Genomic DNA, 14,099 nt, shown 5'->3' with positions numbered 1-14,099 from the left:
TTTATACTTGCTGTCCTTCCTTTGTCAAAGATGTACTATGAAATACCTGTGGAGCAATTCAGGTGCCTAAACATAGGCATCTGGTGTTGCTTTAGATGCTCTAGGACAACTCATGTGGGGTCCAACCATTGCCCTAGACTGGATGGGTCTCCCATAGGCTGAGTATGATATCCACCAATCCCGTGCAGATAGCTCAGATACACAAGGGCCTCTAACATGGCACAAGGCAAAAGTATCTTTCCATTTGTATCTGTCCAAAGCTGTTTGCCAAATGGGCAAGAACTGCACTTTTTTCCAGGTTAACCAAAACGGCAGTAAGATTTTTGCTGGGAAAAAGATTCCCAGATTTAGTCATGACGGCAGCCTTGACGCCTGAGAACAGATGGCTCTCTTTAGGAGGATACATACTCTACGTTAATCACACCCTTTCTCCTTGAAGGGAGTTCCCCACTGAGCTTGACAGAGTTCAGGACCATAAGCATGTCCACCCTTTGGCCAGATGCTGAATGGCTTTGAGTAGCAGGTTCTATTTCCATTGCATCCCTTCCCTCTTCAAGGTACTGCTAGGCTTTCTGGATCCCTAACCTGGACAGCCCTCTCCATTTCAGGTGGACGGTTGTAATAGCACAAGAGCTGCTGGATCAGTTGTCTCAAACTCCAGAAATTACCTGAAGAATGAAAACAAACACATGGATAAGAACAAGTAGGAGACAGAAATACAAAGTTCCACATCCATCTCCTTGTCCATGGCAGACTGGGAAATAATATTAGGGCCATATTAGGTGGTATATGACAAGGTTCAGCCAGTCAAAACCCAGAATGTGATTTGTGACATGGTGGCTGGGATATGCAAGAATATTCCCGTGCAATATCTGATCCCCCGAGAAGAGGAAATAAATGATTACAGAATAGCCCTCACAGATGGTATTCAGAGATCAGTGTCCCTGAGAAAAAAAAACAGAAACAAGGCTGCTGGCACAGCAAAAGATTAGATACAAGGGAGGGGAATTAATATTTGAAAGGGGGTAACAAAGTCAGAATAATGGATGAGAAAAATGATTTTGTCAAAGCATGGATTAAATAACAGGAAAACAGACAGAAACTGCTGTGACTAGAGGGTTCTGCAGTCCACAAACAAAATGTGGTATGGGCAATGAGGATGGAGAGGAATTGGGAATGACTTCAAAGACCAAACTTATCAATAGGCTGAATTTGAGAAGTGCAAAAGAGTGACAAGTCCATGGGTTGTACCAGCAGCGCAATGGTGGGAATGAAAAGGACTACAGAATTAGTCTCTCAGGCAGCGTAGACAGGACTTAGCAAAAGGGAGGAGAAAGGTTTTGGTACTGTTGTGAAGCAAATAAGGCTGTGGAGGAAGGTAGGTCTGAAACAAACAATGGCAGCTGTGAACCAAATTAAGGTAGGGAAAGCCCTGTGAAGTCACCTCTGCTCCATCCACTCCTGTCACTCCTGGATCACTCAGTGCTAGCGTCACTTAAAATCTCATACAGCGTCCTTGTTTTGATGTGATTATTTGTCAGTTTTTGTAAGGAGGGCGGATGCCGCTATGGCTAGCATAGAGTGGGTTTTCGTATGCCTTAAAGGCTTAGTGAAACGTGAGTGGTGTTAAGGAACAAGACTGTGCTACATGCTGTATTACATGTCTTCTTTACCTTTGAGTGGCTAAAAACACTAGCCAGAGCCCTGTCCTCCATACTCATACTCAAGATTTCACTAGACCATTGTGCTCATTTCCTCTCTGTGTAGTTCAAGACACATTAGGGAAAAACAGTCCTTCATGGAATGTACATAGTACAAAAATCAGAAAGGAGATATGAGTACAGTCTTGGAAGCAAAGGTTGTATAGGCTGGGGTAGCACACAGAGAGCATAATACATCAGTATTTGTCCACCATATTTATGCAGCTGAATCAGAGGTGTGTGTCCAAGGGAGGAGTTGTTCAGTTTTGGAAGATAGCTGAGAAACAGTCTAAGCTACTCATAAAAAAATGTGTCCAGTTAGCTGTCAGGCTACTCTTCCCAGGGAAATTCATTCAGGGGCTAAGGGAGGCAAGAAATAGGATGCTTCTGTGCAGAGTCTCTAGAACATGTCTGAGGAGATATTGCAAAGGATGGAGTGGGGAGCACTGACAGGGGGAGAGCAGCTTGGATGGGCCTACTTTTGCTATGCTCTCCGAGGGATTGCAATCTGAAGCTAATTTCTGATCAGTTATTCTGATGCTGAGGTGCATTAACAAAGTGCCTTTAATATACGAACAGCAGAGAAAGCTGGCAATCACCAATCTCTTCTTTCAGTCTCTGTGATACCAGCACCTCACACAGGCATGTACACACAGTAAACGTTAAAGCTTCCACAAGCTGGCTCGGGTGATTTGGCTGGTTGCATGCCAGAGGTCATCATACCTGGAGGATGCTGTGGCCCCAGTGTTTCTGGAACTTGTTTAAGAGGACTCGTCGGGCCATTAGGTTCTTCTGGGTGACTGGGAGTGGGACTGGGGGGCTCAGGCAACTGTTATGGAAAGGAAACAAAGTAAGGTCTACTCTGAGTCATTTCTTTCTCAACCTCTCTCAATGTCTTACTGCTTCTTGAGCATACTCTGTGTTGCAGTTTCTCCTCTTCTCCCTTACCTCTGCCTTCTCATTGTCATTCTCATCCTCATCAACATAAGCAAAAGATTCGTGCTTCAGCTTGGGCAGGGCTGACCATGGTCCCTTGCTGTGCCCATCGTAGGGTGCCTCAGCCAGCTTCTGCTGCATCTCTCTGTGGAGTTGCCGTCGCCGTTCTGGGCTAATATGTCTCTGGAGGAGAGCCTGAAGTTCGGATCGCTCCACAGACCCCAGGAGGATCATTGACTCTGGAGGGCACAGAGCAGAGAAGCCATTAAGCACCCTCTAGATCACGTCAGCCCTCAAGGTTTTGAAAATCCCCTTCTACACTCTGCCCCTTCCTCCCTCCGACCCTTTCAAAGTGTGCTTACTCATACTGTCTTGAGCTGTACAAGAGGCATTGACCAGCCCTGCTAACTGCTGGTAGTATGCTGTGGGACAGTGGAGAGTTGACCATTCCTGAGCTCCACCACCTTTCAGCACCACATCAAAAGCAGGCTCTTTACTTATACAAGATCCCTCCTTGTTGCCAAAGTTCAGTCCACAAACTTTTCACGTCTCTCCTACCTGCTGTATTTGGTTCACCCTCCATGCTTCAGCCTGCCTGTCTAACCATCTGAAACACCATTCTGTCATACATGACCATAGGGGAGATTTTTAGGATGATTTTTTTACCTAGTGGGTCACGCTGCCTCCTTCAAAGCATGTAATTTGAGAGCTAGTTTCTTTGGCTCTTTAAATCGAGACAGTCTTCAGGAATGACTGGTTTCTCCACATAGCTTACCTGGTGAGTCCACCAAAGGCAAAGTCTTGACAGTGGTGCTTTGCAGTAGAGCTTGCAAGTCTCGGTATTTACAGTCGGAGGAGATGAATTTCACATCTTGGACCATAATATCCTCAACAAAGATATTATACTTGCTGTGAATGTATAGACAATAAGGAGAAGAGTTAGCATATTAAAAGTATCTAGTAGATAAATTTCCTAAAGAAATATATAAAATGACCATTTATTTAAAAAAATATTCTCTATAAGGTTGGTAAATGATTTTCTGTGAGAGTGTGCAAAGAAGACTGCTCAATGTGATCACAGAGTAACTGGATTTTCATTACAGTTACATTCCATTCCATTGACCCTCACCAAAAAAACGCTCACACATATATACATATAAAATATATGTATAGAGAGAGATGTATATGAAAGACTGAATTTTCTTTTAAGTCAACTATCCAAATAAAATTATATTTCAAGTTTTTTTGGAAAAAAAATCCAAAAAAAATAAATTCAGAAAACAATGGAAATGAAACATTTGATTTTTTTTTTAACTGAAGCAGTCTGCTAATATTTATGTAAATTCAATAAAGTTGCAGATGATTCAGACCTGTCCTTTCAGTGAAAAAAAGAAAAAGATTTTTCTCCATTTCCATGTATGAAATCTAGTTCTACTCCACCTCTTTTTTTCTCACCCTAGTTCTAGTCTGCCTTTTCATTTTATTTTTAGTCCTAGCCCCTTTTTACGACCTTTCATTCTCCTATGGTATCACCCTCATCTGTTTTATTTCTCCACCACTCTCCACCTCTACCTCTGTTGCAGCGCACCTTATCTGATTCCAGCCCAGGTCTGGCAGGTAGGGCAATTTCTTCACCTGGATGATGCTGTCATAGAGGCTGGGCTGCAAGCTCTGGGCCACCATGTTGGCAAGAATGACAGCCACCATCATGGGGAGGATGTGAGAGATCTGACCTGTCAGCTCAAAGCAGATTACAGCAGTGGAGACAGTGTGGCTTACTGCTCCTGTCAGAGCTGCTGCGCCTTTCCCAAGTACGGTGGAAGAAGAATAAGGAGAGAAGAGGAAAGAGTTTCATATAAAAACAGAATGTCATGTCAACCAGGAGAGTCATGGGAATAGGAACAGATGAAGAAAGAGAAAGATGTGGATACTCACCAATGACAGCATACCCTCCAGGTAAGATTCTATAAACAATGCCATCAAAAAGAATCCCATTGGGAAAGAGTGATGCCATGATTTCCCCTATAAGACGGCCAAATGCAGCACCTGGAAAGCATCACCAGGGATCATGGAATTAGCATCTAAGGAATACAGTGTCTGTGCTGCACATCTATGCTGGACAATCACTAGCATATTTTCTAGCACAAGCAAAATCAAAACTTATATTAAAGTGACACTGGGGGGCTAAAGAGTAGCGCTCAGTTACAATAGAAGCTGCACTCAAAAAGGAGAAAAAGATGTGTAAATATAGTTGTAAACCCCTTATTCCTCTACTTAGGTACACCAGGCACAGAAGTATTTGTGATCCCAGAGAGGAGGAGGTATCTTTTTAAAGACATTAGAATTTTTGGAATATTCTATGTAATGTCAATCCAGATCACAGTTAAGCCTCTTCATGCACTCAGTCTGTGAATGTCCAGATGTTAGAATCACTGACTCAAAGAATAGATTAGGAGGGAAGGGACCTCTGGAGGTCTCTGGACTGACCCCCTGAAATCAGGCCACTCCAGTCTTTGTCCAGGCAAGCTTTGAAAGTCTCCAAGGATGGAAATGCCCCAGCCTTTCTGGTCACCTTAACCAGAGAAAGAAAATTTTCCTTACATCCCATCAGAATTTCCCCTCTTGCAACTCGTGCTTGCTAGCTTTTGTCTATTTACTGTGCGTCTCTGAGAAAAGTGTCTTCTCTATTACTCCCACGTTAGGTGGTGAAAGACTGCAGTTAGATCCCCTCTTGGCCTTCTCTTCTGCATGGTGAACAAGCCAAGCTCCCTCAGCCTCTCCTTGTTTGTTTCGTGCTCTAACTCCCCAGTCATCTCAGTGGCACTTCACTACTCCTGCACCTCTTGCAATGGGGGGCTTGAAATGGCACACTAGTCTAGAATGATCTCCTAAGGGCTGAATAGAGGGGAATAAGCACTTCCATTGCCTTGTTGGCTATGCTTTGTCTAATACAGCCAACTTTGTGGTTAGCTTTCATGCAAGGGCATGCTGCTGACTTAAGTTCAGTTGCTGCCTAACAGAACCCACAGGTCCTTAACACACTTGGTTTCATCCAAGTTATAGATACTTAACACTGAATTTCATGAGCTTGTATTCTCATACTTTAATCTAAAATAGCCTTTCTTTCTTAACAGCACCCTCAGTATCATTTTTTTTGGCCTTAGAATTAAAAATAATTAAAAATCAATAAACTCCCATATGTCAACATATTACAGCCAGAAGTAATGAATAAATGGTGGATTACATTGCTGGTACTAGTTTTGAGGCTGTCTCCTTCTAGCTGGCCTTCGGGGGGAAAGGAGCAACTATTACTAATTACTATTACTAATGAAGAGGCAGGGAGAAGGCCATGACTCAGCATGCTTCCTGCAGCTTAGATTTCACTATGTAAAAGGACAGGGATTTCCTCCTCAGCATTTGGACCTGGGAGGCCAGGAAAAGGACAGAAGCGGAGTCTCAGAGACTGATATCTGGACTGTTAACAGAAATTGGCATAAACACCAAGGGGTAACCAGACTCCTCATCCTCTTGAAGAATCCTATGGGGTACATAGGCAGTGCTTCTCTCACCCACTTCATCTGTTAGACATACATCCTGCAACATAAATTCAAACTCACCCAGAACAAAAACAGGCATGAAACCTCCACAGGGGATTGGCATGGTGGTGGCAATGACAGACATCCAGAACTAGAACAGAGGTAGAGGGAATGATTGTTAGTGAGCAGCAATAGCATTTGCTGCAGTTCCACTCTACTGCCCCACTTATGAATCTATGAAGAGATACATTCTGAGGGATCTGGCAGCTCAGGAAGAAAGTGAAGGGCAAAGGGACTGTGGGGAGTGAAGGGGAGCTGGAAAAACTCCAGCAACACACCAGCACTGTGGCAGAGGACTTCTGGGTGACTACTGTGATGGTAGCAAATCTGAGTAACAAGAGGGATAAATCAACGTGGAGAATTCCTTTGTCTTGGACTTTGGAAGGTGGGATTTCCCACTGCTTCCAACAGCTTTGCTTTTTATAGAACAGCATTGTCAAAATTTCATAGATGCACAGAAAGATTTAGGTGGGAAGGGACCTCTGGAGGTCTCTCTTCCAACTCCCTGCTCCCAGCAGGGCTAACTCCAAAGTTAGATCAAGTTGCTCAGGGCCTTGTTCAGGTGACTTCTGAACATCTCCAAGGGAGGAGATTCCCCAGCCTCTCTGGCACTTGAGCCAGAGCTGAACCACCTTCAGAGGATAATTTTTTCCTGGTGTTCAACTGTAGTAAGTTTCCCTTATAACAGCTTGTGTCCACTGCTTCTTGTCCTCTTACTATGTTGGGCACAAATGGTAAAAATCTGGCCTGGTAGTGCTGAGGCCCCACTGAATGCTGCCTTAGCCCAGCACAGGTAGTCTTCTTCCAGAGGCAGCAGCCTAACCTCACATACTTAGCAAAGGCCAATAAGCTCAGCCCTTGAAAAATACTTTCAGGTTTCCCTTACGGAACTAGAAAACTGTATTCTCTTCAGCTGAGGCAATGCCTTCCTGCTGTTCAAGGTCCACTTTTGAGGAGGTGATGCCTCTGCAGACACCTCTGTAGCTGTAGACAGATGAGATGCTAATCTCATTAGACAGTCAGTTTGGTGAGAGGAACTACAGCCAAGAGAGTTTTTTTTCAGTGTAATTCTAGTAGGATGGTTGGCATAAAAGGGAAAAAGAAGCCAGGAGATGGCTTGCCATTTAGGAAAGTCCTCTACAAAGGTAACAAAGAGCAAGCAGAACAGCATCTCTCTCAGCCCCTGATCAAGGAACATGATGGGATAAGGGGCTGGACCATTTACTTGATATTGGCTTTTGCTCTTCCTCACAGAAGCCGTCTGAGTTTTCTGGTGGAGAAGTTCCTGGCTGGCTACAAAGTCCAGGAACCTGTAAAAGGGGAGTACTGCTAGCTCAGCTCCCTCTTCTCCTGTGCTAAACCTAGGCCGGATGGAGCTGAGAATTGGGACTATAGGGCAGTGGAGAACCATGCCAAGCCTTTGCCTAGAGTCAAAGCAGCCGGTTCTTTTTTTTTTTTTCTATACTCTATCCCAGCTCAAATATATTCAGAAAAAAATAAAATGCTTGGAGCAGTTATCTAGTCATTTGACAAAGCATTAGTAATTTTCTAGTGACAGCAATAACATATGTGAGAAGGCCATCGAACCTAGGTTTTTCAGAATATAGCTCTTCTAATGTAGAACAGATGCACTCAAGGTAGATAGACCCTGTAGTCCATCCTCCTTTCGTTCAAACGAAGACAACTATATCTACCTGATACACTATAATCAGAGTTATCATAGAAGCAGAGCCCTTAACTGCCTGTCAGAAATCTGATGCAGTATTTTACTTTAGGTGGAATCGGCTGCATCAATCAAACATTAATATCCATTTCTGATCTACCAAAATGTTTCACTGATACTGCCAGGCTGCCTCTACTCTTTCACTCCTTTGTAGCAAAATAAAATCACCATTACTATGATATTCTTGCCTTTTTCGCTTTATTTTTTTACTCTTAGGAAAACCTTTCTTGCTACTTGTATTTTGAACACTAGAATATAATGTTTTCTTCTTTTAAATCTCTTCTCTTGTTCTGTCATGAATCTGTTACACAGTTGATCCTTTCAGAGCCTGAGCAATTGCATTTTCCTAAGACTACGTCAGCTCAGAACATTTAATTTGCTGTTGCTTTCCCATAAATGAGCAAAACTAGTCTCAGCTGAATTTCTCCATCAACTTTCAGTGCTATTAGCAAATCCGGGAGCCTAATGAACATATAAAATGCACTTGCATGGTTTTATTAGTCTCCTGTCTGTAGTCAGGAACATGAAGCACACAGTATCAGACTTAGACCAAATATAAATTACCAGAGAACTTTTTACTTGGTAACTTATTTTCCTGGACCTCGAGAAATCTTTCCTGACCTCTTAGTCTTCACTACCAGCTACTACACAGCAGATCCTGAAGGACATTCAGCAGGAGGGATGAGGAACTAGCAAGGAGGGAGGAAAGTCAGTAAATTAAGGCCAGGAACCTATTCCCTAATAATATTGGTCATTTTGCATTCAAGGTGGGCAAACATCACATTAAAAGATGTAAGACCCCACTCTAGTTGTAGTACTTCATTCAATACCCAGCAGCTTCTCGTTGGCAGGGCACAAACTATTTTTAATAACTATTAAACTATTAAACTTGTTAACTTATTAAACTATTAACTTATTAAACTATTTTTAATGGAGAATTTTCACCCTGAGTGGAGACAGTTTATGGTAGTGTGCATTTCCTACCTTCATGAGAAAGAAAAGGAGGATGATGATGAAGACACTGACTTTGGGATGGATCCAGGCAGCAGATTTCCCTAGGATCTGGGGGTCCCCTGTGTATTTTACCCAGGTATAGTTATCAAAGAGAGAGCTGATGGCTTCCCGTGGCATCAACTAAACAGGAAGAAAACAGCGATGAGCCATGACGTTAGATGCATTAATGTTCTACCTCTGTTACTACAAAGTCAAGAAGATTTTTACTTCTAAACATATCATTATTATGAGATTTTTCTCATGTTTTTAATCTTCAGTAAGAGAGACAGGACTTTACCTGAACTGCTGGAGGGATAACCACTTAATCTCCTTTAATATACACCTTCCTTATAAATTTGCCTAAGAGAGCGCAACATTTTATAGGTTTTATATGAAGGGGATAGCAGAGATCACAAGTCTTAGAATATAGTCCCTTTCCAGTCCAAACTGCTCTCAAATCTTCCTTCTCGTTTCCATGATATAAGCATTTTTGGGGCATAGGAGAAGGGGGAACTGTTCCCCAGAATTACACAGAATTGCAAATGCACGTCCCACTCTCACCTCTCCCGCCATGAACTGCCCAAACCCTGGAGGAAACGTCACAGTTGCTATAAGGAAGGTTATAACTCCTGGGTATATGAGGCGGCTGAAAAGAGAGAAGAGAATTTTATTAAAATATAACCTCACATTCTTGTACCACTATCACTTCAGGACTATGACTGCTATTTCTATGAATGATATCTGCCACATCTGTTCCGGAGTTCTATTGTTGACAATTTAATGCTCTGTTCCACTGATGATCATCAGCCATGAAGAGTTTAACTCTTTATGGCAAAGCAATTTTTTCAGTCACAATGTAATGGGAGGGAGGGTGAGATGGATGCATGCAGGAATGTATGAAATGCACAGAATTAAATACACAGGGGTGATGTGCATTTATAATGGCATGCTGACCCATTCCCAAAAGCTAGCATCTCCTCCAGCGGTCCTGATTATTCCACTTTTGTCTCCCCGTCCCCCATACTATATATTGTATCCTATTGGGTAAACACAGGTATTTTATAGATTTCTGCATGCATCCCCCCATTGCATTAATTCTTCCGTGAAAAATTGCTTTACTTTCTGTTGAATTGCTGACTGTCACAATTTTAGGAGAGGCATCTCCTTGGTGGCCAATGGCATCTGGTTGTCCTGGGCCATGTGGGACATGGCTGGACAGCAGGCTGAAGCCATCCATGTTTTGCCACTATTGTGTTCAACCCCAGGCTGGGTTTCTGCAGGGGTGTGCTGTGAGCCCTCACAGGCACTAAGGCAAACTGAGCCTAGGCTGCCTCCACATGCTTGATTGGCATCGCCAGGCCTCCCCTGACAAGTTACTGTGTTCATTACGGGGGTTTCTGGTTGAAATGCTATGTTATTCAAGAAGCTATAGCATATAATCTTTAACTTATTGCAGTCTAAGAACCTATAACATTCTGAGAAATTAGTCAAAAATTTAAAGTAAATTCCTTGCTTTTCAGGCTTCGCTCCACTTCTATATTTACTTTGTTACAATTCTGATTGCTCTGCAGGTGCTTGCAGGTAATCTTACATAATAAAGAAAGACATTTTTTCTTCCACATCATAAATGAAGCTATTTTGAACTTCCTTTTAACTAGAGATTTTTTTCTGCTCAGATCTGCAAGTTCTTAACAAATGTAGGACCTGCATACTCTCAACTTCAAGAATTCTCATAGCATCACATTTATTCTGTAAAGAGACTGAAGATATTTAAAATCAGACACCTTTTCTTCTTCAGGTTATTAACAATAACTTTAGATTTATTAGAGAGCACAAAAAATATTTAAGTGCCTTATCAAATCTTTATTGCTAAGCTCTTTATTTTGTTTCACATTTCTCTTCCGTGCGCCAATTCATATCATTTGATTACTATAAGTTTCAGGTTTTGATTCTTAAGTATGCAATAATTGGAATGCTGCTGCAGATTCTTTACGTTTTTGTATACATTTTGATTAAAAAACCTTTTATTTTAGATTTTTAAGATGCAGTTGCATTTCAGTTGTATCTAATTTTCTTAAAACATATACAATATTGAATTGCTAGGTCAAATTGTGAATTATTTTTTCTTTAATGTATTCTAAAAACTTAAGAAACATGAAAATTGATTTTCTAATTAAGAACATTTCCTGTTCAATCAAATGTTTCCCTTGCATTCTTAATAAATATTGCAGTAAAGTCTCCCTCTAAAATCAAGAAGCTATGTGAAACAGTTGGAGCTAGTCAAGAAGAAAATCCAGCTTAGAACAGATTATTTTTATGTTTGCAGATATAGATATGTTACTCTCAAATAAACTCATATTCTCATATTTTTACCATCTTACATCTCAAATAGTTCTACTAATTTCCAGAAAGCATTTGCTACTCTCCAGTGCCAGCAGGGCATCAAAACCTGATCCCTAAAAGAGAGTATCCTCAAATGCACTCACTATTTGGTGAGAAACTGGCTTAGAGCTGTATGACGCCGGATGCATAGGACCACTTGGCGATTGAGATAAACGAAAAATGCTCCAAGGAATCCAGAGCATATCCTAAAGTGAAGGAAATGAAATAAAATCATACAAAACAAAACACAATATGCAAATTATCAACCACAAAACTGAGTTATGATATTTTTCCTCTTCAGGTGTTCAAGAAGCCTTTTAAGTGTTACCTAGAGGATTTTCCCTATAACAACTCACTTGAAGACACTAGTTTCCTAATGAAAGCGAAGAGACCACTTTGGCCTTCCTTGACACACACAGTCCCATTTTACTGCTTAAATTTTCACTTGCTTAAATGGGGGAAATCCCATGTCAGGAGGTGATGTCCAATTCTAGGACACAATAAGGCTGTGCCTGAATTCTACCTTTTCCCCTCCTTCTCATTGCTGTGCCCTGGCCCACAAAGGCTTCCAACGATGCCTCCTGTAAATACACACGCACACACACGCACACACACGCACGTGTGCGCATGCATCCAGTGGAGAATTGGAGAAATAAACTATGACTGCATTGGTAGGACAGATATAATGTGATGACACTTCTATCTCAGCTACACCTTGGCTGAATATAGGGTTTGTCAATAGTTCCACTCAGAATTAATGTATGGAAAACTAACTAGAGCAGGCATTTCTGTGGCTGTTTCTGATTTTAACTAACTGTTCAAATACTTGGGTGATGGGAACAGTATCAGAACCTATACAGAAAGACTGACAGATCTCAGAGGAGACTGGAGAAGGGCAACGGGGCAAAGATCAGTCTCATCAGAACTTAGATATCAAATTAGAATAGTGGATAGTAAAGAAAGGAAGGAAGGAATTTGATTCTCTTTCAGCAAAATTACTTTTTATGTGTTGTATACAAAAAGTAATAGTAACTATTCTTATGCTTAAGACTAGTTATGTCAGGTCTGTGTTCCTAATCACTCTGCCTATGTTTCTAAGCCTAATCAGTCCAAAAAAGTACCGCTGGCTGCAAGAAATGCCCTTGATCGTTATACTCTTTAGCTTACTGAGACCTGGGTAAATAGGACCTAATACTCAAAGATGAAGTTAAAAAAAGGAGCTCCTTTTAAAATTGGTAAGAGGAAGTATTATTTTATGTGGCAAATAATTAAGCTACAGAATACTGAGGACAAATAAACCACTTTTTCATTCTATTATTTTTTTAAAATAATATGGTTTTTCATTTGTCATATGTTCTGCAGGTTTTTGCTTTTAAAAATCTCATTCAACGATGATTTTAGCTTACTTCCAAAAAAAAAAATCATATTTCAAAAAATTCCTGACATGGGCTTGGCTGTTTAACAGTAGCATAGAAACAAATTACATCTAACACAAAATGTGTCCAATGAGCTTCTCTTAAATACTTTAAACCGGCACTATTCAGCAATACTGCTGAACTGGACCAGTCCCTTGGGAAACACAAGCATTCTGTAGCTGCACAGTGAGCTAAATCTCTTTATAACACTTTGTATTAATAAAGTAGATCCCTTCATTCCTGCTTATCAATTTGCCAAAAAAAATAGAAGTGCTTCTCCTGTATAAGTTTTCCAAATTATCAACATTTGCTGGCACAGACAGATGAGATCTACCTGTCTGTACTGCTTGGGCTGGCTCAGCTTTTTGTGATACCTGAAAGTGAAGAAGTAAGCTGGATAGAAAGAGAGTTCAGCTTTGAGGAGAGACTGAACATTAAGAGAATGTGTAGCATTCCAAGCTGGCATGAGGTCTTTCTCCAAGACTCTCTCCAAGTCTCTATCTTTTTTTTTTTTTATCACATTGGTCTCCCCGGCCTTTGAAAGTATTTCAGACCCATCATACAATACACTCCTTTCCTAGTCATGTGCAGCACCACAAAAAACCGCTATACCAACTTAGTTCAAAAAACAATGACAACAAGTTTTGCATTTTATCAGTTGTAAATCAAAATCATTGTCTTTTTTCTTGCCTGTTTAAACAATTAGATTCCCTCATGTTCAGCAAGCAAGTGAAAGTATGCAAGTCTATTTAAGGAGAAGGAGACCAAAGAGGATAAATATGATTAGCAAAAGCTCCTGGATATTGATAGATTTTCAATGTATTTGAAGACTTCAAAAATCCCCCTTGAGTTCAACAGACCAAGTAAATGAATGGGTGAGCAGCCTCCCAAAAGGAGCTGGAAAATCCAAAGGAGCTGGAAAACTTGAACTATATTTCTAGTCTTGGAGCCAGATTCCCTAACAATATATTCACCATGCTGGCACAAGTATTTTTTCCTACAATGTATTCACCTCACTATTGTTCTGCATTAATTTCCCTGGAGTCTTTCAACCCTAACCCAAGACTTTTCCTAGCAGCAATTCCAAACTCAGATTTTTCTCCAATATTTCCCAATTATCTTCAAATTTTTTCCCAAATCCGCTCCTTCATTTCCTAAAATTTTCTCCACAGATGTAGTAGATTACTATTCAGCTATTTTTGCCAGTGCCTCTGTGGTACGCAGCTCTTTTGGAAAGGATAACCATTCTGTCCTTGTAAAAGGACAACTTCATAGTTAAATCTTTTGTCCCATCCTCCCAGATCCTTTGAAGTTTGTTTTCTCTGATTTCCTTTGCTTGCTAATGGAGCATCAG

The 14,099-nt window shown here is 41.1% G+C and overlaps 1 protein-coding gene across 1 annotated transcript in view; it reads right to left on the bottom strand.

Annotated features, from left to right (window-relative positions):
- CLCN1 (chloride voltage-gated channel 1) overlaps positions 1 to 14,099 on the bottom strand; it is a 48,849-nt gene that overhangs the window by 11,805 nt on the left and 22,945 nt on the right. The window contains exons 10-19 of the mRNA XM_068952167.1: positions 11,435 to 11,536; positions 9,510 to 9,594; positions 8,940 to 9,089; positions 6,254 to 6,323; positions 4,572 to 4,682; positions 4,225 to 4,438; positions 3,412 to 3,545; positions 2,649 to 2,875; positions 2,424 to 2,529; positions 586 to 668 (exon numbers count right to left, since the gene is read on the bottom strand). Of these exons, the coding sequence (XP_068808268.1) occupies positions 586 to 668; positions 2,424 to 2,529; positions 2,649 to 2,875; positions 3,412 to 3,545; positions 4,225 to 4,438; positions 4,572 to 4,682; positions 6,254 to 6,323; positions 8,940 to 9,089; positions 9,510 to 9,594; positions 11,435 to 11,536 (1,282 nt within the window). The remainder of the gene's footprint in view (positions 1 to 585; positions 669 to 2,423; positions 2,530 to 2,648; positions 2,876 to 3,411; positions 3,546 to 4,224; positions 4,439 to 4,571; positions 4,683 to 6,253; positions 6,324 to 8,939; positions 9,090 to 9,509; positions 9,595 to 11,434; positions 11,537 to 14,099) is intronic.

The sequence above is a fragment of the Struthio camelus genome, chromosome 1, assembly GCF_040807025.1.
Source record: "Struthio camelus isolate bStrCam1 chromosome 1, bStrCam1.hap1, whole genome shotgun sequence".
NCBI classification, from domain to species: domain Eukaryota; kingdom Metazoa; phylum Chordata; class Aves; order Struthioniformes; family Struthionidae; genus Struthio; species Struthio camelus.
This window is presented reverse-complemented; position numbering and strand designations above follow the sequence as displayed.